Raw genomic sequence first — 26,971 nt, 5'->3', positions numbered from 1 at the left:
ATTCCTATTAAGTAACAACTCTGAGATGATTTAGGGATACCTGTATCGGAGGTTGAGGGGACCAAACTGGAGAATTTATGGACAATCATCAAGTTTAAATGCCTTTGACAAAAAATTTCCAACAGAAAATGTTTCCCAGAAGCAGATGTCTAGAACAGAGAGCTAAACCTAAGATGATAGCATAAGAAGTCTTCTGCTTAAATGGACAATAATTAAATGTTGTTCATATGTATTTAGCCAAATACTTAATATTTCCCTTCCTTGAAAGGCAGTGAGAGAAGTTAGAGAAAGGTCTGGAGGAGATTCAACATGAAAGAACATATGATTGGGATAAGGCAGTTTTGGTTATCCAGTATTTTACAATACTAGTTATTGTTATTGTATTAATTTTGTTTTATTGCAGTATTCAATGCTTCTCAATACTTGTATCTGCCATTGGAGATGTCTGCCAGAAAAATTATATAAAAGGTAGCATGAAAAATAACTAATGAAATGTATAAGAATATGGTCCAAGACTCATCACAAATGTAATCTAGGACTAAAAATGGTTACATAAAAGAAAGAACGCAATGGGACGAAAATGCTGGTTCAGACTTCTTGGCGCTATTATGATAAAAGGACACTGCTGTATTATCTATTTTAAGGTTCTACTCTTTGTTTCTGAAGCTAGATGACAACACTTATAAAATCAAGTCTAAGAAAGAAGCCTCTTTTTTGATCAGCTAGCAGCTAGCATAAGAAGGATGTTTATATATCTTCCCTCCCCTTCCTGCTTTCTATAAAATTACTTTTATTTTATATATTACTTATGTATTCACATTCTCTGTAAGACTGTTGACGCTAATACTCTTGATTCTGATTTTTTATTATAGATGATACTACTCTCTGAAAATGACCATTTTTATCTCTTGATTTGGTGATGGGCTCAACTATCTAATCTATATTTTTAATCACAAGATCATGTAGTCCAACCCCCTCATATTGCAAACAATTAGAAATGAGGATCCAAAAGAATTTAGTAACTTGACCAAAATCCAGCACACATTGGGAGAGCTGAAAACCAAACTTCCTGACTCTCACTTGGGTATTTTTTTCATTCAATTTGGATCACCAATTAATCTGACTAGTTGAACTGGAGAAATATTCAGTTTTGAGTCCCTCAATATTAAATGTAATATTACCTGAATGTTAATATTAATTCTTTTTATTCAGTCATTTCCTGTCACGTCTGAGTCTTCATGACTTCATTTAGGGTTTTCTTGGCAAAGATATTGGAGTAGTTTGTCATTTCCTTCTTCAGTTCATTTTACAGAAGAAGAAACTAAGGCAAATAGAATTAAGTGATTTACCCATGAGTCTCACTGATAATAAGTGAATGACATCATATGTGAACTCGGGAAAATGTCTTCCCAACTCCTGGCACTCTATCGATTGTGCCACATAGCTGACCCTATTATTTCACTAATTCAACATGTATCAGACACTATGTGTAAGAAACGTAATAACACAAAGAAAACACTGGCACTCATGACATTATCTTAAAATTTTAAGGGCAGAAAAATGTCACAGCATTTGTGTTTGAAGCACAACAGATTCATTTTTTAAAAAGTCATCTAGCTAGGCAAATTAAATTCACAATTAAAATTTATTCCAAGGTTTTATGCAAAAGAAATATATAAAAATGTAATTTATCTTTGCGCCAACAACCATCTCAATCAATCAATAATCGAGAACCTTACACATACACAGACATACGCAGGAACGCACGGACGAGATAGCAGTGGCACTTAGAAGGAAGAAAGCAGTCGGGGTAGATGGAGGGTGTTGAAAGGGAGTTTAGGGTCCCGAGTTTCAGTAGAAAAGGGGAGGACGAGAGAATATGAACGCCGCTCCAAGGTTTCAGAAGAGGACAGAAACAGATGCGCGCTCTTGCAACGGATGTTTTTCTCTCTCTGCTACTGCCTTATCCTGAAATGACTCAAAGAAGGCAAGGAGGATCTTAGCTCCTCTGCGACCACCTGTCTCTCCCAAACCTGCGCTGCCTTACTATTGAATGTTCGGCCAACAGCCCACCCGGAAGAACGCGTGCGCGCGCACACGCACATTGAGGAGAGGGGAGCATTGTTTTTACAAGTAGAAAACTGCCTTTTTTTTCCCTTCTTTTCACTCCCCTCCCCCTTTGTTTACGTCTCTCCCCAGATCTCCTTAGTTCACGCGCACTGCGTGTAAGTTGGTGCAAATCCCGATAGCTTTAAGAAGGCTTCAGCATCTCTCCTTCACCTATCCTTTCCTCTCCTCCAGCTATGGGGCTAACTTGGGGTTCCTAGTAGTTAGCGGGTTCTCCGGCAAAACTCTGGCCAGATGATGGTTTAAAACAAACAAACAAAAAACAAGGTATCAAACTGAGTTCGAGGGGGGCGAAAGGGTGATATAAAGAAAAAGAAAGGAACAAAAAGAGCAAGGAAAAAGAGGAGAGAAGAAAGATGCGTTTCCGCGAGGACGGAGTGAGCAGTCTGTGCCAGAAGGCGCTGCACATCGTAGCGGAGCTCTGCTTCGCTGGCCAAGTGGAGTGGGAGAAATGCTCTGGCATCCTCCCGCGAAATAACGCCAACCAAGGTGGAGACAGTACAGGTAACGAAGAAAGAAAAGGGCCAGAGGACGGGAGGGCTCTGCCTACTTTCTTCTGCATCTTTGTCTTCCCTCTCCAAACTCTTTGTCATCTGCCTGTTGCCTTCTCTCTCCAAGCTCCGATTTCCTTCTTTCCCTCCGTATTCTTGTCTGCGATCTGCTTCTGGTTTATTTTGGTGGTGTTGAGCTTTTCCAACAATCCCACTCTTTTCCAGCCTTTTCATGAGAAGTTCTCGCCTTGGATATCGTTTTTTTTTCTTCTACTTTTCTCCAAGGTTCATTTCTAACTGTTTGCCTGCCTTATGTTGCCTTTGCTTCTCTTTCCTTCTTTCCCACCAACGTTTCGAGCTAGCACTGTCAAATTGGATTCCTCAGGATAGTGGGTCTGAATCGCTGCCCTGGTTGCGCTGTTTGCACCCTAACGTGTGTGGAAGGTTTGGGGAGTTTGAACTTTGAACTTTGTTCTTCTCTTTCCCTCTCTGATAAAAGGTGAGTTGGAAGATAGGTATCTAGGAGAAAGCGCCAATTTAAAAAAAATCCTTCCAATGTGGCAGAGATCCAGGACTCTTTTTGCCTCTGAGAGTAAGGTATCCAGAGGAAAGAAGCTTTAGGGAACCAGAAGGGAATAAGGAGCATGTAATCTATTTCAATTGACAATAGTGACTTACGTTTATGTAATGCTTTCAAATTTTAAGATTTTTCACGTGCATTGATCTTTTCACTATAATTTAGGAATTGCAGGATAGGTACTGTTACCTCCATGTCACAACAGAAATTGAGGAAGTGGACTTGTAACAAATCACTTGAACATCCAGGCCCAGAGGGTAAATGATGGAGCTAAGTATCTATATCTTGGGACTCCTGGTCCAGCCCTTCAGGAGTACTTAGAAGTATGAGCAGGGACAGACAGTGGGAAAAGTACCAGCTCTGAATTCAGAAAGCCTGACTTCAGAAAATCCTGACAAGATTAAAAAGGCAAGGCAATAAACATTATTAATGGCTACCATGACTGTGGTATATGCTGGTGATAAAAAAAAAAAAAAAGGCAAAAGGAGTTCTTGAGGAACTCACTGTATTAAGAGAGAGATAACAGAACATATACACAAGTAAAGGGATGGAGCAAGAAGTCCAGTGTCACTGAAAGAATAAATAATAGTCTCTCTGGGCTTCAGTTTCTTCATCTGTAAAATGAAAGGGTTGGACTAGATGACTTTGGAGGGCCCTTCTGATCCTAATCTAAGATCCTATGAAATAAGACAGAACTTGGATAGTAATTTGTGTTGAGTGAAGTGATAGAAGAAACTACAAGAATATAAGAAGATAACTTTCTAATATACAAAATTGCTTAGTATTTAAAGAAATAATGTTTTGAAAACCACTTTTTGCATTGAGGCAAAGCAGGTCTTGGACTTTGCTGCTCCTTCTCCAGAGGTATTTTTTGTTCACAGGGGTTGGTTAAAAAGTAGGGTGAAGTAAATTACAATGCAGACTTCTAAAAGATAGGACATTTCCCTCCCTTATCACTTCCTACCCTTTCCTACCCTGGGGTATTTCGAGATTAATGACCAGAGCATCAGGTTTTGTGAAAGCATAACCTCAAAGCTGAAAGTGGTATGTGAAATATTACCCTTTGGAATGAGGGAGGGCAAAACATTAAGATCTGGGTGTGTTTGCTTTTTAAGGGGTGAGAGACAAACTGGCCATGAGTATTAGCCAAAAACTGAGGATCTTGGTGATAATAACCAAATTAATGAGGACAGGAGAAGGGAGGCATGGCAGATGCTTTTTTCTGGAGCATCGTAACCATGGCAGCTGGTGGTCATAACCTCTATAGTTCTCTTCTTCCAGATCATTAGAGATGTCCTCTTAATGGATAAATAGATATACTACTACTACTATATTATTTAATGCTTAGTACATGGTAGGCACTTAATAAATGCTAGTTGATTTGGCTAGTCTCTTATTGCAGTAGCTAAAGAACTAAGAGAAAAAACGGTGGGAAGAATGAACTATTCTTACCACACCCCTGCATTACTTATGCTTAATTGTGGTTTTTGTTTTTAATTGTTCACAGAAGTTGAGAGATTTAATACTTCTTATAAACAATTCTGGCTGACCTAGTCTTTAAGTTGCCTGATATCCCTTTGCTTGAATCTTGAGGACATGGGATATGTATGTCTGTAAGTCACAAAGAATGAAAATGACTTCTCCTAGTGTAAGGAATGGGATCCTAAATACCACTACTCTAACTGGGATGATATGCACAAGCTATTTCATTATTAGGCTTGTAGCACAGAATTACAATGAACTCAAGTAATTTAAAAGTAAACATGACCCATAGACAAGAGCTTAATAATAAATATTAAAAGTTCTCATTCCCAGTTAGGAAGAACTACCACTTCTAGGGTCTTTGTGACCAGTCAAAGCCTTGCCAGAGGTGAAAATTCCAGTTTTTTTTTTAATTCCACAAGTATATCCTCTCATTAATTTTTTTATTTAAAAAAATTCAGGAAAAGTATCACTAACATTATAATAATAGGATTTAAAGTTGCCACTACTCTTGATCTCAGCTCTTTGCTACAGTTTTAATCAACATTTATTTGTACCAGGCACTGCTCTATTCCCAAATGACACATACACACAAAAAGATAAAAAGAAAAAAATCTCTGTTCTTAAGCTTACATATTAAAGGGGAAGACACACTAACTAAACAGTATATAAAAATACTTGTCAAAGTAAAAGGAAGGTAACCTTATAGGAGAAAGTGCTATTATCTCAGAGGAGGGGTTGGAGCAGAGGGACTAAGAAAGGATTCCTGTGGATGATGTTTGAGCTGTCTTGAAGCCAGAGATGTGAAGTTAGAAGTGAGGAGGAATATATTTCAAGCATGGAGGTAGCCAGTGCAAAGATATGGATATAGTTGATGGAGTTTCAGGTATGGGGAACAGTTAATAAGCAGGTATTGATAGATCATAGTAATTTGCGAAAGGAATGGAAAGATAAGAAAGGACTAGACTGTGAAGACCCTTAAATACCAAGTAAAAATTGTTATTCTATTCTTCAAATGCTAATAAAAGGAAGTTTACTTTGCTCTAACACAGCAAATTTGACATACCTACCCCTCTTGACTCACAATATGAAAAGTCTGGAACAAGACAGTGTGTACTGTGGGTGATTCCCATGATCTTCAAAATCTACTAAGAAGGGACCTTAGCTGCTTGTTGGTGAAACCTGTTATGCTGCTGGGTGACAAGTCATGGAAGTCCTGAGACTGTTTTTTCCCTAGAAAAACTAATCCCTGTTTCAAAAAGAAAGGAGGAGATATGAGTCTAACCTATGTCACTAGTGGACACTAGTTCTATCACATTCCATTCCTTGATGTCCAAGTCCGAATGAACTTCTAGAGGTTTTTGGTGTTGTTATCAATCATTTCATTTATGACCTATTCTCCATGACCTCATTTGGGGTTTTCTTGGCAAAGGTACAAGAGTGGTTTTTTTATTTCCCTCTCCAGATAATTTCCCAGATGAAAAAATAGTGAGGCAAACAGTTAAATTATCTGTCCAAGGTCACACAGCTTGTGTCTGAGGCCAGATTTGAACTCATGAATTTGAGTTTTCCTAATTCCATACCCAGTGTGCTATCCATTGTACACTTAAATTATTTGAGAGAACATGTGATAGAAAATGTGGTTTCAGTTCATTTTTTAAAATTACTTCTAAGCAATAGTGGCTGCCAGTAGCAGAATGTTAAATTGTGGTTTCTATCTTTTTTTTGCATTGTAAATAATTTTGGTTGTACATTGTTGATGTAATAAAAAACAATATATATCAGAGTCATATAGTTTATACAAAGGCACTGGAGGGATGTATTTATTCTTTGCTGTCATTGTGTAAGGACAACCATTCATGAGTTTTAAAAATTGTTGTTTGTATATTTATACATATTTTCATTTTTATTTCTAAAACCTCTCTCTCTTCTAGAGGACATTCTACCATTAAATATATTTAGTACTTTTAATGCATATTCTTATTGGTAAAGACAGTATTAAGAGGGGAAAAAAAGTTTAAGAAATATCAACTACCACCCACCCACACACACACATACATATGCAAACCCCTTACAACTCCCCTTCCCTACTACCCCAAGGAATCATCATAATGAGAGAGCAGGGAAAGGGGAGAAAACACTTTGGAGGAGAAAAACCTTCAAATATCCTAAACCTTTCTTTCCTCTTTCAAAAGGACCAAATCTGGAATATAACAATCTGATCCTTGTCAAGATGGATGATGTCAAGTCTTTGTTCACAATAGGTCTGGTATTGTTACTAAAGTAAAATTGCCAGGATTTAGCAACAGGATGAGTAGCATAAGAGAAAATCAAGGCTGATTGCAGTTAAGTTCCAAGCCTCTATGACTGAGAGGATGATGGTGCCCTCCATAGTAACAGGGATATTTAAAAGGAGATGTTTAAAAGAAAAAGATAATGGGTTCAATTTTGAACATGTTGAGTAGAATTGGATTCTGGAAAACAGAATCATGAGGTGTTATTAGCCATCATAAAGAGAAACTACATGTGAGATAGTTCTATATTAGCAGAAAACTTCTAGATAAAGTGTGAAGAGAAAAAGGATGAGAGAAGAGGGAAGTCTCAACAAATAGCTCCAACTTTTTCAGTAAAATATGAGGGCAATATTCTCAGCTGAGAGGGTAGGGGAGAAAAAGGCATGACAGATTTGAGAAGAGATGAAAATTTTGGAAGAGCTAATTAGGTTGATGGGATAGTGAGTTAATTAGGGAGGTATTTCCTTGTCATATAGTGAGGGTCCAATTGAGATTTTGTAACAGAAATTTATAGTAGATCCAGTCATCATAGTTTCATGATATTCTCTAGCATCATTCAGTAGTACATTAGTAGGAGATAATGCAGTAGATGATGGGAGTGATATAAGGTTGAGAGTTTGGAGGTCAAATTCAGTGATAAAGTAAGTCAAGAAAAGAGGATAGTGTAAAGTTGAACTAGTTTTACTAAGGGTCAAAATGGAAGAGGGAGAGGTGTTCAGTGATAGTCTTGGAAAGAATTAGGAAGCTGAGGGGATTGGAAAATATGAAGAGTAAGAATTGAGTTTGCAAGGCAGAGGGAGAGGTGGAATGAAAAATGAATTTCAGTATTCACAAACATTGATGTGGCACATTTGTGGATGATGGCCGTTTTTGTGTATCACTGGGGTGGGATGGTGGGATAGGTCTTGGGAAAGTAGTATATTGAACTGTGAGGTTGGAATGTTTGAGTATCATTATATATCTTGAAGTCCTCCAGTATGAGAGTATGAGTTGGGGGAAAGAGAAAAACTCAGCCACAGGCACTCAACTCATTGAAGAAACAGAAAGAGAATCTTGGATTTTCTTACACAATGGCTATGAGAATTTTTATTGTATGGTATGAATTGAATAAATCTAAAGAATGATTGATTATGAGGTGATGATGGTAGAAGGAGAACTTGTAAATGGCAATGGTGAACAAAAAGTATTTCAATTTCTCCATCTTGATTTGAAGAATGTCAGATAGAATGAGTGAAAGTGTAACCAGTCCTGGAAACTAAGGCAAGAGAGCTTATGTTATCGGGGGGAGTCAATTTCAGTAAGATTCAGAAGATGGAAAGAGTAGGAAAGGAAAAGATTTAAGATAAAAACAAATTTGTTACCCATGACATTCCGGAGAGTACAGTGGAAGGGAGGGGTAGCTAGAGAAGGATGTTGAGATTGAATTGAGTGGAATACAAATAAGAAATCAGACTGTTGGGGTAGATGCTTGCCAGGGTTGGAGAATCACTGGGAAGGGGAAGGTATGATCAGGTGGAAATTTCTTAATCCTCAAGGAATGTTTGGATAGATTATCCACAGATGTTTGGCTTCAGGGTCTTAGCATTCTCAAATGAAGCGGATAAGTGTGAAGTGCTAAAAGACTGGTATTACTTCCTTTTGATAAAGAGCAGGACACATGATTGAATGTTATTTCTCCTCTTCCCAACAGAAGGCAGGGGACCAGGTAAGGGACTTATTATGACTGAATGGCATTTCTTCCCTTCTTGCTAAAGGTAAAACTCCATGGAATTGTGTTTCTCCTTGCCCTGAAGAAGGCAGTAAACCAAGCAAGAAATCTGGTATCTTGGGACGGTGTTTTTTCTCTTGACTTCAGAGGTAGGACACTGGTACACAATTACATTTCTCCTTTTTTCTGAGGAAAACAGAAGACTTGGTATAATGGCATGGCATTTTTCCCTTACCTCCAAAGTCAGAAAACTGGAACATGCGAGAATAGCATTTATAGTCCTGGCAAAGAAAGCTGATAAAAAGGATATCTCAGATTTGGGCAACATCGAGAGGCCCCTAGAGCCTTGGTTCTGACATTTCTTCTGCACTTTTACTAATCCCTCCATGGATTGGCCATTAATTGCTTTCTTATAAGCCTTATTTTTCAGAAGTCACACCCTAATACTCCTCTAGCAGAGGTTGCCATCTGCCAACCAACTATTCCTCTCTCTCCATTCCTAGAGTATTTTTTTGCACTAATAACAGTATGCTTAAGCAACAACTGTCACAGCCTCCTGCCTAGTTTCCAACAATGTATTAGACCACAACTTTATAGTTGTTTCAGGGAAGACTCACAGCTGAAGACTGAAGTCTTTTGGGACTCCACCCAGAATTAGGGATCTCTTTGTCTCTGAGACAGACTAGGATTAGAGTGTGTCAGGTCATGGTGGGACTGAATAAATCCAACCTATCAAATCCATTTTCTTTAGAACCTTCACTCATTTGGTAAATTTCATCTGGGGAGACGATCTAAAATTTGTTTTAATAGCTCCCCATCTGAGATACCTAACAAATGACAAAGTGTCCCCCATCTGGAGATATTAGTAAATTTATATGATTTTTTCAAAGTATATCTTTAAAGAATTCTCCTCCTCTCTTCTTCCAATCTTGACTTCATAATGAACCAATTCAACTCTATGTTTTCCTTCTCTTTTGAATCTCTCACCCCCTTAAGCCTCGTTTTCGCTCACTCCCAGCATTCTTTAACCTTTGTGCTTATACACATGCTTCTGAAGGAAAGTGAAGAAAACCACACAGCGTTCTTTAGTAAATCCACTAAAATCTTATGTTATATAACCTCAACTGATCCCTCACTCTTGCTAGGCAATCCTACAATACTTCCCTTATCAACACTATCTCTTCTCCATAGCAGCTCTTTCAAGCCTTTTCATCTCTCCTCAAATTTTCCAAAGCTTATCTTCTTCCCACTGTCTCAGGTGGGAACTGCCTCATATTTTACAAAAGAAAATTGAGGCCATATGCCATATGCTCCTCCCTCTGCTCCATTTCCTAACACTTTCTCCTCCTTCATCCCTGTTTGACATGATGAAACTTCTTACTAAGGCTAACCTCTCTGCTTGTTAAACGATCTCATTCCATCTTGAACAACTGATTGCTGCCTCTGTCATCTCGTTTTCAATCAAACTCTTTCTCTCACTCTCTCTCTCTCTTTGTTTCTTTCTGTCTCTCATTTTGTCTCTGTCTTTCTCTGTGTGTGTATGTGTTTGTCTCTCTCTCTCTCTCTCTTTTTTCTAGCTCTTTTCCTATTGTCTACAAACATGCTCATGTCTCCCCTAACCTGAAAAAGAATCCTCATGTGATCTTTCCATTCCTGCTCATTTTTATCCTAATTCTCATCTGCCCTTTGTAGCTGCCTCCACTTTCTCTCCTTAACCCCTTAATAATCTAGCTTCCAGGTTTACCATTTCACCAATACTGCTCGCTCCAAAATTGCCAATGACCTTTTAGCTGCCAAATTCAGTGACTTTTCTCAACCCTTATTCTCCTTGGCTTCCCTGCAGCTTTTGACAGTATTGATCACTCTCTCCTGCTTGATATTCTCTTCTCTTTAGGTTTTTGGCATACTGGTGTCTCTTGGTTTTCCTTCTCCCTATGTGACCACTCCTGTGGATTTCCCTCCAGATCACATACTCTAACCCTACATGTCTTTCAGGGTTCTGTCCTGGACTGTCTCTCTGCTTCTGCTTCTGTGGTATTTTACTTGATGATCTTACCCCCGATCTTGCATCCCTAACTCCTTTTAGACTTCTCAAACTAGATATCCAATAGACATCTTAAACTCAATATGTTTGAAACAGAATTATCTTTTCCCCTAAAACACTCCCCTCTTCCCCGTTCCATTTTCCTGTAAAGGACAACTATTTTCCTAGTCTCTCAGGCTTATAATTTAGGAATCACCCTGGATACCTCCTAGTCTCCCATTTCATATCTAAACTATTGATTGCCAAGATCTGCCGGTTTCACTGTCACAGAATCTTTTGACTGTAACTCCTTCTCTCCTCTGACATTGCCATCATTCTAGTAAAGTCCCTCATTATTTCATGTTTGAACTATTATAATAGCCTGCTTCTGGGTCTGTCTTACTCAAGTCTCTCCCCATTCCTGTCCATCTTCCATTCATCCATTAAAGTGATTTTCCAAAAATACTGGTCTGATTATATCTCTTCTCCTATTCAATAATTTCCAGTAGCTTCCTATTGCATCTAGGTGCAAATACAAAATGCTCTGTTTGGCTCTTAAAGCTCTTTATAAGTCAGACTTCTCCTACCTTTCCAGTGTTTTTACATCCCACTTTCCAATATATATTCTTCAATTTAATTATAATAGCCTCCTGGCTATTCCGAGGACATGACTCTCCATCTCTCAGCTCCTGATATTTGTTCCCTAAGCCTGGAAGGCTCTCACTTCTTCACTCCAACTACTGACCTTTAAGAGTTTTAAGCTGAGGTTCTTTTAAGATATCTAGTTTGAAATATATAGTTGTAGCTGCTTCTGTCTGCAATATCTGTCTCCCATTAGTGAGCTCCCTCTAGAGCCTCCATTTTCAGACAGGGCTCCAGGACAGTCACCTTTCAATCCTTTCCCAGCTCTGCTTCAAAATGTCTCTTGCTTTTAACTCTAGAATATCTCTCTTACTATTTTCCTCTTCCCTCAGTTCTCTGCTTTTCAGCTTCCCTTTTTGTGTTGTCCTATCATATTAAAATGTAAGTTCTTTAGGGGCAGGAATTATTTTTGGTTTTCCTTGTGATTATATCCTCAGGGCTTTGCCCAGGACCAGAATTAATTGTAAGTGATTAATAAAGACTTGTTGACTGACTCCACTAATTGGAAATGGAAGATTAGAGCTCAGAAGAAGAGCTCTACATAGAAGCTCCATGTATCAGATGATTGTTGATCTGCTCGGATTGAGAGAATTTCATACATATATCTCTTTTCAGATTTAGATGACCAACCTTTTGTTTCTAGCCCACTAGACGAAAGAAAAAAATGAATTTTATAACACTGTTTATTGAAATATAATTATTGCTATTACTACTAATAATACATTCCTGTATAATACTTTAAAAGTTTATTAAATACTTTCTTTAACTCTGAGAAGTAGGTACCCTTGGAGATATAGCCAGTACACAATTTATGTTGTTGAGGGTTTTTTTAAATTAAGACTTGGAGTATAATAACCTCAGTGTATTGACTTAATTAGATTTCATAATTTATCCCAAGGGAATAACAGATTGACAGGGAAGCGATGAATTAATAGAAAATGATTCCTATATCTAGGAACAATGGATACTATATATGTGTGTGTGTGTGTGTATGCATATATGTGTATCTCTACACACATACCCACAGGCACATATATGTATACACATACATATACATTCATAAATATACATATAAAATTGAATCTTCATAAACCATCACATAATAGAACAGCAGAGGTAGATATAAGCAGTATAACAGAGACTTTCTCATCCAGCCATTTCAATTGAGGATGAGAAAAATCATATCTAGGAGTCTAAGTGAATTGTACAATATTATATATGCAGTGTGAGAATCAGAATTTGAACCCACAGTTCCTGACTCCAGAGCTTTCCACCATAATCCATTGTTATTTCTTGCTGTTCAAAAGACATTCTTCTTGAACTATAGCAAATCATACCTACTGAATCTTCTAAGCATGCATATTTCTTTCTGAGTTATATAAACCCACAAATTACTGAAGACAGCATTTATTTCAATAGTCAATGATTAAATTTTCAGTGATAATTTTTACCTCAAAAATCAATAAATACTACAAATCCAAGCTTGGTTTATTATTTTGTTGATTATCTAGGCTTAAGAAAGTGATGGAAAAAATGTCAATAATGTAGATTAAATTTTAAAAAATATTATTTAACATTTTTCTTGTGACTTTTATCTCCCCCAAACTTTTACCTTCTTCCCTTCCATCAGCTTTCCCTTATCCTTTGCCTTTTCCCCTTCGCTTGATAGCTTTCTACACCGAACTGGGTATATATATATATATATATATATATATATATATATATATATTATATATATATATATATATATATATATATATAATTTCCTCTTGGAGCCAATTCTGATGATGAGAATAAGGTTCGTGTACTGCCTTCCCTGCTTCCTTCTTTTTCTCCTGCATTATAACATTTCTTTCAGGTCTTCTTTATGTTAGATAACTTATCCCATCCTATCTTTTCCTTTCTCCTAGTGCATTCTTTTTCATCTCTTAATTTTATTTTTTTAGATAATCATACTGTCATATTCAACTCAGATCTGCTTTCTAAGCATACCTCTTGTATCCTAATAATGAGAAAGATTTTTTTAAAAGAATCATGACTATCATTTTTGCCACGTAGGAATATAAACAGATTGATCTTATCAAATCTTTGTGATGTCTCTTTCATGTTTACCTTTTTATACTTCTTTTGCATATTGTATTTGAAAGTCGGATTTTCCATTCATCTCTGGTCTTTTCATCAGGAATGTTTGAATATCTTCTATTTCATTGAATGTCTATTTTTCCTCCTGAATAATTATTCTCAATTTTGCTGGATAAATGAGTCATGGTTGTAATCATAGCTTTTTTTGTTCTCCAGAATATCATGTTGCAAGCCCTTCACTCCTTTAATGTAGTAGCTGCTAAATCTTTTGTTATCCTGATTGTAGTTCCATGATTGTGGGAAGGGGGGTGTTTTATTTTGTTATGTTAGATTTTTTGTTACTAGGGTATTTGTGGGGTTTTTTGATTACTTACAATATTTTCTTTTTTATTTGGGAGCTCTGGAATTTGGTTACAATATTCCCTGTAAGTTTTCATTTTGGTATATCTTTAAGGTGGTAATAAGTAAGTATTTTCCATTTCTATTTTACCCCTGGTTCTAGAATATAAAGTCAGTTGCTCTTGATAATTTCTTGAAAGACAATCTATAGGTTCTTTTTTTGATCATGAATTTCAGGTAGTCCAATAATTCTCAAATTTTCTTTCTTGGATCTATTTTATAGGGCATGTGTTTTTTCAATGAGGTGGTTCACTTTATTTTCTATTTTTTCATTCTTTTGATTCTATTTGATTTTTTTCTTGATGTATCATAAATTCATTAGTTTTCACTAGTTTATCTCTAACTTTTAAGGAATTATTTTCTTCTATGAGATTTTGTACCTTTTTTTTCATTTGGCCAATTCTACTTTTTAATGAATTCTTCACTTCAGTGAATTTTTGTGTATCTTTTTCCATTTGGCCAATTATGCTTTTTCAAACATTCTTCTCTGCAGTGGATTTTTGTGCCTTTTTTAAACATTTGGCCTATTCTATTTTTTAAGATGTTATTTTCTTCAAGTTTTTGTACCTCCTTTATCAAACTTGATTCTCTTTTTATTATTTTCTTGCCTCATTCCCATTTTTCTTCCTAACTTTCCCTCGACTTCTCTTACTTGATTTTCAAAAAAAATATTTTTGAATTCTTCCATGGCCTTACAGCAATTTTTCTGTGGGGTTTTGAATGCAGGAATTTTGGCTTTTTTGTCTGCTTCTGAGTATGTGTTTTGAGCCTCATCAACATAGTAACTTTCTATGGTTTTTTGGTTGTTGTTTCCTCATTTTCAAGCCTCTGTCTTGACTTTAACTCTAGGCTAAGGTGCTTACAGGGTGGATGGTGCACTGTTCCAAGCTTCAGGGTTTTATGCAGCTATTTTCAGAGATAATTGTGAGGGCCTGTAAGTTTTTAGTTTTTCCAAGGTGGTATGATTTAGGGAGAGGTGTATTAACTACTTTCTTCTCCTGTGCATTGAGTTGTGATTGATCACAGATACTCTTTTTAGCCTCAGAAATGTGTCAAGGGTCCCTGTTCTTCTCTGCTGTGCTAGTGCTCCTCTTAACACTTGGACTAAGATTCAGGATTGCAATTTTGATTCAAATATAATCAATGCAACCAAGTCATGTCCCTGCTGCCAGCAAGGGGACCCCTGTAAATATCCTCACTTATTTTCTGATCCCATCACTATCTGTGAGTGTGAGATCAGGAAACCCCTTCTGCTGCCACTGATTTAGCCATTCCTGTGATCTGTTCCTGGTTTGATAGGGCCAAGTCTGTGCTAGTGCAGCCTGTGTTGGATTCCATTCCTCTCTCACTTTGGTACAACAGACCTTTCCTTCTGACCTTCTAAGTGTCTTGGGATGGGAAATTGTTTTACTCTATCATTTTGTGGTTCTGCCACTCTAGAATTTGTTTAGAGTCATTATTTGTAGCTATTGGGAGGGACTTGAGAGAGAGATCAGGTGAGTCCCTATCTTTACTATGCCATTTTAGCTCTGCTTATAGATTAAATTTAAAAGTGTGTTCTGGACAATTTTTTTTCCCCTCAGAGAGTCACTTATTACACTTTTCACATTCGTCCATGTCTATGATCTTTTAAAATAATATCACATTTTTTCTTCTAAGTTTAGAAATGGCTATGTTATTCTGAATCATTCAAAATCAGTGGAGAACTATAATCACCAGAAAGCATAGTTCTTTATAAATAGTAGCTTCTTAATTTGGAGTACTTTTTGTAAATAAATTTTTATCTATATATTTTGTACATTCCCTAGATTGTGTTGTTTATTACTTTCCCTAAATTCAACAAATATGTGTTCTTGAATCAAATGATAGTAAGTAGATTTTTTTTTTTTACTTTTTAAAGCACTTACCTAAACATAAAATAATGTAATTCTACCAGAATTCCCACTAAACTTTAGGGAAACATTTCCCTCCACATTTTAAGTTTTAAGAGAATATATCTGGATACAGCTTTCAATTACTATCAGTTCAAAGCTGATAGGTCTTAATCCAATGACCCAATGAAAGAAAAGAGCATTTCCTACTCTCGCCTTTTATTTTCCATCATGTCCATTTATAGCAAGAATATTATTTCCCTCCTTTTGCAGTGTGATTGATACTTATGCTTATTATTTGTTACATTGTAAAGCATATGCATTAAGGATCTTCCTTCCTGCAAACATCTATTTTTCTTAATGTGAGGTTTATCAATCTTTTAACAATATCAATTGTAGATTTTGTTCCCCAAACTTTAAATTTTCTTTAGAGAAGCAAAGTAATTTTGTTTCCAGTTATAAATGAACTGTTATTTTATGATGCAAACACTTCTGGGAATATTTTTAATTAAGTAAATTATTATAGCATTTTATTGAAATTCCAATTTTAATTAAAGATGAGCTATTATTACACATTTTCTCATTTCTTTTTATGATATCATTCTTGAGGGAGCATTTGCTTCTGTTTATAAGTTAGAGTTAGAGTTTGGTCAAATTTTGACAGTAGACTATAATAATGATCAGCTTTAGTTGGTAAAATATTCAATGGCTTGAATCTTGAAAATACAGTGCTGATAGAATGAAAACAAAACATAGTGCTCTAAATATTCCTATTTTGTATTTGGTAGTCACTTAATGGATGTTTGTTGAAGTTGTCAAAAAAATATCTGAAGATAAATATGATGGTACCTTTCCCTAACTTATATGTAACTTTTAGAGAATAACATGTTTACACAAAGATAAAATAAGAACCCTCTACAATTTCATTAATTTCCCCCAAATATGTTCAGATTGAATGCATTGTTTATTAAAGTTTTCGGAATAGAGTGCAACAATAGTAAATAAATAATAGTTTGCTTTAAGGAGAGGGAAGAAAGCATAAAAAATACAAAATAGCATGATTAAAACTTGTTTCAATTATTATAATCACTTTTAATAGTTTGAGATAAAAGACATAGCAGAAAAACAAGAAAAGGATAATCAGAACCCTGATATATAGCCAAGAATAGTGGGCTTGAAAAGTGGAAATGCTTGGAATATCTTTTGGTGCAAATTCATACAATTAGAATAATAATTGGTTTGGAAAAGGGATACTAACAGTAATAATAATCTTGGGGAAAATGTTAATTAGATTTTTCTATAGTTGTATTATGACTGAAGAGCAAAACCTTTTTTTATTAGACCTTTTGTCTTTTTATTCTATAAAGTCAGCTCATTTTTTTTCCTGATGGAAACATGCTGACATTTCCAGCCAAAGTATTGTTAATTATGCTTGAACATACAATGAAGCTTTTGACTAAACTTCCTAGCTTGAAATACATAACTTATGAAAGTCAAATTCAGGTACATGAAAAATAATCACAAATAGATTATAAAGAAGGAAGTTTATATTAAAAGTTCAAAGTGTAATAAGAAGAATATTTGTTAATTGCTTATTTTACTATCCCAAATTAGGAGGCTTTTTTTTTTTTTGCTTAATTGTGTTAGTTCAAGTCTTAATATTACTATTAAAATTTATAATTAAGATGACCAGGAATAAAGTGGCCTTGTTATAAAAGATCAAGGGACCATTTTGTTAAGGAAATTCAGAATATAGCTATTCATTGGAATTTCAAAAGAAATTGCAGTTTTCTAAAAGAAGCTTGTTAGTTGAAGAAACAAAGAAAGTTCTCCTTCTTGTTCTTAGCAGAACACTTGGTGGCTAATGTTAGGCATGTTTAGTAATAGGATCCTTGAATAGATAAGTTCTTGGTATTTTTCATTCAAGACTCATAATTCTATATTTCCCAAGTGACTCTCTGAAGAACTTACATTCAACAATATTTAGCATCAACAGATATATATTAAATACCTACATATGTAAATATCTGGTTAAGCACAAAGGCAACATTCTTAGGTTCATTGAGATTAATGAATAATTAATAATCCAGCAAGACCAAATGATACATTCAAAATATTTATAATGCATTTCTAGTTACTGCCCATTCTTACCCTATTCAAACTTTAAGGGTAATTTTCCTGGGGAATAGCTAGCCAAGGTTCTGCCATATTTTACAAGCTTCCACTAATGTATGTTTTTATTCCCAATTACCTATTGAATATTTTTGTCTAGATATCCTGGAGGCCTCTTTATACTCCAAATATCTAAAACTGAATGCATTATCATTTCCTCTAAACCATCCCCTTTTCTAAACTTGCCTATTTCTATTGAATGCACAGTTGTTCCAGTCAGGTTCACAATCTCAGAATTATCCTCAATTCCCCACTCTCTCTCATTCTTACATTTCCAGTTACCAAATCTTGCTCTTTGGTATCCTACATCATTTCTCTACTTATATAGCTACCATTTTAATTCAGGCTCTCTTTATCTTTTATAGCCACTGATTCCCAATTGATCCCCCTGTCTCATATCTGTCACTATCCCATTCCATTCTTTATAATGCTGCAATAATTTTTCCAAAGTGCAGACTTGACCATGTTTAAGTTCTATTTGACTAACTCCAATGACTTGCTATTTCCTTTATAATAAAATGTAAATGAGTCAGTTTAAGTTTCAGAATCCTGTGTAATATCTCCCCAACATACCTACTTCAGTCTCTTTGGACCTTATTATGCACTCCAGAGGTACTCCAACAATCTCCTCTCTTCCTCATTCATGACTGCAAGTCAAGTCAACAAGGATTTATTAATTCTTACTTTGTGCCTAAGTGCTGGAAAGTGCTGGAAAGTGCTAAGTTCTGGAAATACAAAAAGAAATGAAAAGGAAAAGAGTCCTGCTCTCAAACAGGTTATAGTCTATAGGGGAAATCACACAAAAAGAACTGAAAGGGTAAGGGAAGAGAGGATAATCCTCCACTTTTCCCTAGGTGCACTCCAGAGTGGAGTATAGAGAGGAATGAAGGCATGAACATGGTTGACCCGAGTTCCTTAAAATGGAAAGCCTAGGAGAATTCAGCATTGGTTGATTGTTCCAGCAGCTGGAGCATTTTGTCTCTCCTTTATATATCTTGGTCATATGGTCACCCTCCATGCTTGGAACACCCTGCCTCCTTATCTTTGTCTAATAGTGTCCCTGCCAGATGCAATTCACATGTTTGTTGTTTCCCCCGTTAGAATGCAAGCTCTTTTAAGTAGAACTGTTTCATTCTCATAGCTTCATTTCCTAGTATTGTACCTGGGACATAGTAGTGATTAATATATACTTATTGATTGATTACATTTATCTTTACTAGTCATCCAGAGGATACAATTAGTTCAAAGTAAAGGCTAATTAAAAAAAATAATAATGAACTAATACAGGCTTTCTAAAGGAGGAGAGATAGGTAAGTAAAAAGAAATTTTTTTTCTTAAACCAATGAATACATATACTATATAGAGTCAGTCAACAAGCACCAGATACTTTGTCAGACACTATGCTAAGAACTGAGTAAAAAGAACGGCAAAAAGATAGTTCTTTCTGTCAGTAAATTCATAATCTAGTAAAGAAGTCAATATGTGGGGAAAACATGGAGAGAAGCACACATACACAGGAAACATATTTGGTCAAGGCACATATCTGGAAATATATATTCTATCAAAATATGTGGCTCAGATAGCTTTGTATACTATGGGTACTCTTGTGTCCAGACTGAAAGCATTGATTTCTTGGATGGTCCTTTAATGAAAAATTTAGTCAATCCCAAGCTCTAAATCTCATTATTCATGGAAATGCAATAATCTTACACTAGTCTGTTGTGGAGTTGTTATGGATGGAGTCCATGATAATAACACAATAATAATAATAATAATAGAGTAGGTGCTTATCATGTGCCAGACACTATGCTAACTCTTTATAATTAATATTTCATTTGATACTTATGACAAACCTGGAAGGCAAATGCTATTATTATCCTCATTTTACAGATGAGGAAACAGAGAGATTAAATAACCTCCCCAAGGCCACATATCTATTAAATATGTGAGGCCAGATTTGAACACATAAAGATGAATATTCCTGAATACAGGCTTGGCATTCTATGTACTGCCCCACCTAGCTGCCCGCTCTATTGTTATTTGAGATCTATGTTGAATATTAATGCTACTCATTCATACTATATTTAAATATCAATCTGTTTTTTAACTTTGCATGTACCCACAAATAGAATTAATGATGTAAAAATTTTACATATTATTATCTAAATTTATATTAGCCTGATGAATGTACAATACTGTTTTATTCATTTACCAAGGGAATTGGTCCATTAAAAAATACTTTGTCTCTTAGTGTTTGATAGTGTTTTTATCAAAGCAGCTTGCACATAGTAGTGGCTTCATAAATAATTGTTGAATGAATCAATATATATTCAAAATTTAATGTATATTAAAACCACCTCTCAGACACTTATCAATGGCTCACTATAGCATAATAGTTGACTAGAAAAATAGCAATATGCCTCTAAATGTATCTTAGTTATAATACTTCATAAATCAATGACTACTGGGTTAAAAAAAATCACAAGGGAACAATAAAGATTATAGTTAGTAATACTAATATATTTTCTTGAAATAGTTCCACAATATGATTAAATTGAAAATTTTAATTTTAAAGGTTCCTTTACTAATATTTCCTATGTGAAGAGTGAATAAAATAAGGGGAAATGTTAAATTCTAGTAAAACATTTTAGGGTCCACTGCACACTAATTCTTTAAGTACAAAGATACAATAAAATGCATAATGATTTTCCTCATTCCTTCTTTCAGGTTCTCTGCTTAAGATATTCTAATTAATTCCATATTATTTATATTATTATGCACACTATAAGCAAACTAAAGTAGGCAGCTAGTGGTGCCAAGTCATTTAACCATGACTTCTCCATCTGTAAAATAAACTAGAGAAGAAAATGATGAACCATTTCAGTATCTTTGTCAAGAATATCCCAAATAGAGTCATGAACTGAAAAAATAACTGAATATAAACAAAGTGGATTACTTGCCAAAAGTCTCTATGTCTAGTTATCTTTGCCTAGAATTCACCACTTTTTTTCAGTTCAATTTCTGCACTGAATAGGTAAACAGTCTACTATATATTCAGCATTTATTTCATGCATCTTATTGCTACAATTCTTATATCATTCAAATATCCAATTTGTCAGTGGAGAAATTCCACCTTCCAAGTTAACTAGTCAAGTTCTTCCATCAGGACTTGTTACCTGATAAGTCACAAAACAGTATTAGGTTTAGCTAGGTGGCATTCTGCACTGGACCTGGAATCAGGAAGACCTAAGAATAAATTAGGATTTATTCTATTTATGAATATATGCAGAGTTTTTTTAAAGGTTGATATTTAAATATGGTATGAATCAAATAGTAATAGATTGGGCAAGTAGGACAAGCAGTAAGTGGGACAGTAAGTAGAACATCAAGCCTGGATTCAGGAAGATTCATCTTTATAATCTAGCCTCACATCCTTAATAGATGATATTTTTATCTTTACTAGCCTCAGTCTTTAAAATGAGTTGGAAAAGGAAATGACAAATCATTCCAGTATCTTTGCCAAGAAAATCACAGATGAGGTTACAAAGAATCAGGTATGATTGAAATAATTGAAAAATGATTAATTGACTAAATTTGTAAAAGGTTTTAAAGTTTGCAAATCCTATGATGATATTATAAGATAGAGACTTAAAGTATTATTCATCCTTTATAGATGAGGAAACTGAGATCCTGGGAATTGAGTACAATTCCCAGGTTACAAAGCTAATAGAATTCTGAATCAGGATTCCAACTGAGACCCGATTCTTTTTCTCCTAGCTCTCCCAAATTAGGCAACACAAAACAGAGGGAGATCTTGTTAGGCAATGTCCTCAGGAAGTGTGTGGTCTAGGTAGAAGAATATTAATGTGGATTAAATAGGTGATTGCTTTGTTTTTAGCTTTGTCACAGGAAAAACATGAACAATTAACATTCACAGATAATACACAGTTCTCATTTTAATCAAAAGTTTCTAAAATTTTCCTTTTAACTTTTATGAATTTGGTAATAAATGCTTTATCAAATGAAAGTGTTAACATTCTATTTTTAGCTAGATAGAGGTTTTAACAAGTAATGAGTCAGACAGTGGGAGAGAGAGAGAGAAAAAAAAAAAAGAGCCTAGTAAATCCATGAATTCAGGAGAGGGAGACAATAGAAGGTTAAACAGCCAGAGAAATTACACACTTATATGTTTTTTTTTTCCAGCCCAAGATGAAAGAATAAAGATTTGGTAGCAGGGTGAGGTAGTGGAGTAATGTTGTTTATTGTTTTCAATTGTATTTGAGTCTGCGTGACCCCATTTGGGGTTTTCTTGGCAAACATGCTATAGTTCTTAGCCATTTCTTTCTCCTGCTTATTTTATGTATGAGGATCTGAGGCAAGCAGGATTAAAGTGACAAGTCCAAGATCACTTAGCTCACTAGTATCTGAAGCAAGGTTTGTACTCAGGAAGATGAGTCTGAGACTCCAGGCCTGTTACTCTATCCACTGGATATTTTTGTCCTGTTCCAGCTTAGTTTAATTTTTACTATGGCCACTGCTCTAAACCTGGATCTCAGTAGGAATTTTAGGTTGGCCTGACCAAAGCCTACCTTTGTGCTACTTTCTGTGGTAATCTAATCTATGGTAACCGTCTGTTTTCTGTAAATTAAGCTGTTTTTTTTTTTTTTTTAAGGGAAAAGGAGACCATTTTTCTTCCTTACTGCCAAAGGTCTGAAAAGGTTTAGCCCGGGGAATTGTCAGAACCTTTATCCTATCTCTTGCCCATTGAAATGATTGAAATGAGAAATAAATACAATGATTGCCCATTGTATTGATTTTGCAAGAGGATTTGAGTTACCTTTTGTCCTTTTTAAGTATATTATTTTAATTCTTAAGTAGTAAAGTGGCTTTATATTGTATTTTGTGTAAATTTATCATTTGTATCTTGTAATTAATAACATAATTAATTGTATTAATTGCAAGTTGTACAATTTAATTGTAATCATTGCATTTTAAATCTTGAACCTACTGGATTATCATAATTTAAGCTTGGCCCATAATTGCTTCTAAACAGAAAAATGGAAATTCAAGAAAAGCACAAAAAGGAAAAAAATAGCAATGTCAGTTAAGTTATTCTGGGACTAAATAGACTCAGGTTGGAATTAAATAATTTTATCTGTCCATTTCTCTAAGGACCATCTTCATGCAATATCAAAAATAATAAGTTCTCACAGGGAGAAATAGGACTAAAGATAACAAGATAGATAAAACAAAGACGTGGAAGCAGTGAAAGCCTCTTTTTAATATTAACTTTTTAATAAACCCCTATATTTTTCATACCTGAAAATTTAATTATTGATGGAACATGGGTTTTATTTTTGTGATACATCATTTCTTATGTGTTCCAATGAAGAAACAAAACCCTTGATGGACTCATGAAATATAGGGGACAGCTAAATGGCTTAGTAAACTGAACACTGGGCCTGGAGTCAGGAAGACTCAAATGTGTTCAGATATGAGCTTATACACTAACTGTATGAACCTGGCAAGTCACTTAATCTCTGTTTGCCTTAATCTACTGGAAAAGGAAATGTCAAACCACTCCAGTATCTTTGCCAAGACACCCATGAGCAGTGTGATCCATGGAGTCATGAAGAGTTGGATACAGTCCACAATAACTATAATTGTGAAACTCTGTTTAAAATGTACAAAAGCTGTTTCTCTGGTTCTGTTATCCTGCAACTATCTAAGCCTTAGTAATTTCTTCTGGCCAAATTGTATGGTATGATTGAGCTTCAGGTTTTATTATAATAAATTTAAAACTATTATAAAGTTTATGGGGAGAAAGTAAGAGAGAGTTGTTTTGTGAAAGATTACTCCTAATTATAACTATTCTTGAAATTAAAGGTTTTATTATAATAGTCATCTGAAGATGTGAGCCTAAGAAGAACCTTTCATCTCCAACATACCTTCTGGTTCCAAGGCTTACCTGAAGTCCCACAGGTAGTAGAAGAAGGTTAAAATTAAAAACTAGATCTTAGAGCGAATTTTCCTTTCCTCTATGTCAGATTGCATTTTGGACTAGTAGAATGTAAATCCCAAAAAGTTGGTAATTTTGTCTGAATTAGATTTGTCTTTTTCATTCTGAATCTCCCTACATTCCTAGCACAATGATTTGAATAACAAATACTGTATTAAAATCTGGTCTTATTTCCTCACTTCCCTTACATCTTTACAACAAGAAGTTGGTACTTCTTATACCAATTAGATATTAATGCACTGGCTAAAGATAAATTAGTGAGAATATCAACAAAAAATGTGCAATAAATAAATAGATGTAATGAATGGGCTAGAGAAGTGGTGTCAAACTCAAATAGAAGTGTCACCACCAAGTTCTAAGTAAGAATCCCTGCAGTTGGCATATTGACTTAGAAAACCACATATTAACATTTATCTTTGTTGTCACATTTTTATGTATTTTGCTAAATATTTCCTAATTATATTATAATCCATTTATGGTTCAACTATTTGTAAGTGTTTGACACTTTTGGTTAAAGAATTATGGAGAGTTTTTGGTGTACAGGGGTGCAGGGAATCCCCAAAATGTATTGGGGTTCTGGATCAGTGTTGCAGGTATGTTGAAAAAATTTGGAAGCTTAGATAATTTCTAAGTCAAGAAGCAACGTTTTTAAATAATTGAAATGCTAATTAAATCAGGCTAAACTCCAATATAGAAAGATAACTAAAAGCAGGGAGGAAACAGGTACATTTATAGGGATTTGGGAAGTACAGAACAAATAACAGATCATGGTAAATGACATGGGATTAGATCAACATATTAGTAGGAAGTTTGATAATGGGAGTAACAATGACCCCCTTTTTTGTTTCATGAAACTAAAAAGTGCTCATTGTTTAGACTCCAGGTGTGCAGCCCAAACTTTTGTATGAGAAACCAGACATCCTTGAAGGAGAACTTGGTGGAATAAAGATATCAAGTCCAACTTTCTTCCACACACATTCTTCAAGGTTGTGTCACATCATTCTCAATGGCTACATTCCTATCATGAGATCATCTGAGGACTGGTCTACATCATTCCCAAGGCCAAGTAGCCTGCAATTTCTTGAAAAGTATTAAGGTCTTTGGTACTAATGGGGTTTCTATAGCAAGTTGGCTATAATTCTACTTTTTCTCTAGGAAATGATTTACCATAACTGCAAATCATTAATAAAATCAAAATAATTTTCTCTTTTTGCTATTCGTTCCCCATCTAAAAGAGACAATTCCATTGAGGAATGAAATAGTGAAACCAAAAAAAAATCAATTTTAAAAGGAAAGGAGTATCAAAAGACATAGAAAACCCAAATAAAATCAAGTTGTCCCAGGATAGTGAGTTGACTGTACTCCATTTAGCTATATTATAATTCATTATTTTGAAGAACTATCTGGGGATTCTGGAAAGAAGATGGAGTAAGTCAGAAATTTCCAGATGCTTCAGATATTTTCTACAAACAGGAAGAAAATCACCATGAAATGAAGTTAGTGCAACAAAAATAAAGGGGTAAAGCAATAGGGTTTCAGAAAATACAGGGTTACAAGCCCAAAAAGTGTTCTTGCAAGTATTTTAAAAAGAATTCAAAAATCAAATAAGGAAGATGATTAAAAGTGTTTTTAATGCTTGTTACAATTGAAATTAAGGTAAACTGAGGCACAGAATTCTGAGCACATTCAACTATTGGTAAGGCTAATAAAAAGAGTCTCTTAGCTTAGCCAAAAGATCACAAGATGGGTAGAATTCTACCCTTCATTTAGTTTTGGGAAGTACAAGAGAACAAAGAAAAGGAAGCAACCTACATGGAAAATAATATGATTGGTCATAAAGTCACAAGCATCACAGACTTGGTTATGATTGACTGGAAATTGGGAATATGACTAACCACCCTTCCTTTCATCTCAGAAATGCTGATTTACTTAGTCTACCTGCAAGAATAACTGATATTGCATAGATACCAGATTTCTAATACTGATATAAAGGTAGCTAGTCTTATAGAGATGACAGTTTCAATTAAATTGTTATAACAATGAAACAAGAATGATTGTAGGGAAACAACTTTTAAACTTAACTCAAAATCAAAAATTGAACTTCTGAACTTAACTCAGAGACAAAGAAACATGGCTTGAGAAGTTAGAGAATGGAATCAAATAAAAATATAAAAGCTTGATTTTCTCAAGCGTTAGTCATTCATAATTCCTTATTTGACTACCAAAGAATTGGGAGTCATCGATGTATTGTGATCTCTCTGAGTGCTAGTTTCAAGACTGATAAATATGTATTGGTTTTAATTTAAAATCCTCTTATGTATCACTTCCCAATAAAAGTGTTAGTGATCCTTTGACTCTTTATATACAGGTTTGACTTTTTCTTTCTCAGAAATGATAGTTCTAGAAGACTTTTACTTCCAGAATAAGCTTTTCCCATCCATATCACAAATATGTTGGTCAGTGTGTCCAATATCTTTAATTATTTTCTTCATAATGTTAGGATATTAATCTCTCACATTCTCATCTTCTCTGGCCACCTCTTTGGTTATTTTAGCAATATGCAATTGAACTTAATTTTAAAGCAATTGAATCAATTAAAATCACTAGCCACTTTATTTCCATTTTCTGTTACTGCCTTAAATAAACTCAAAACTATTATCTAAATGACTGCTCTGCTAAGAATGAGTTTGATTAAAATCTTTAATCCATAGAACTAAAAGATGTTTCATTTCTGTTCATTGTATCATTTCTATTCCTTGTGGTTTGTAAACCACAAAAGATGATACCACCTTTCTGTCTCATTTTGCCTCTAGGTGTTTGTAATATTCTATACCATGAATTCAAGTATTTAAAAAATTTCATATTATTTTAATTACTTTGGTCATGTTCATACTGTTCAAATTCACCTAATTTTTGTTTCATTGTAATAAACTTCTTTTTTTTTTTCTCTGCAGTGTTTCCATCTTAATTTTTCTTTCTTTTATCCATTTTGTTAAGGACTCTTTAAAAATTTTAACAGACTTATTGGTAATACGGTATATATCAGCACATCACACCCACACTTGATGATAGGCAATTGCAAAC

At 34.8% G+C, this 26,971-nt stretch overlaps 1 protein-coding gene across 1 annotated transcript in view; it reads left to right on the top strand.

Annotated features, from left to right (window-relative positions):
• The first annotated feature begins 1,790 nt into the window (after positions 1 to 1,790).
• SYT10 (synaptotagmin 10) overlaps positions 1,791 to 26,971 on the top strand; it is an 85,155-nt gene continuing 59,974 nt past the window's right edge. Inside the window, exon 1 of the mRNA XM_052000190.1 lies at positions 1,791 to 2,631. Coding sequence (XP_051856150.1) covers positions 2,484 to 2,631 — 148 coding nt within the window. The 5' untranslated portion in view covers positions 1,791 to 2,483. The remainder of the gene's footprint in view (positions 2,632 to 26,971) is intronic.

This window comes from Antechinus flavipes, chromosome 5 (genome assembly GCF_016432865.1).
Source record: "Antechinus flavipes isolate AdamAnt ecotype Samford, QLD, Australia chromosome 5, AdamAnt_v2, whole genome shotgun sequence".
Lineage (NCBI taxonomy): Eukaryota > Metazoa > Chordata > Mammalia > Dasyuromorphia > Dasyuridae > Antechinus > Antechinus flavipes.
The sequence above is the reverse complement of the archived record's forward strand: the minus strand, read 5'-3'. Positions and strand labels throughout refer to the sequence as shown.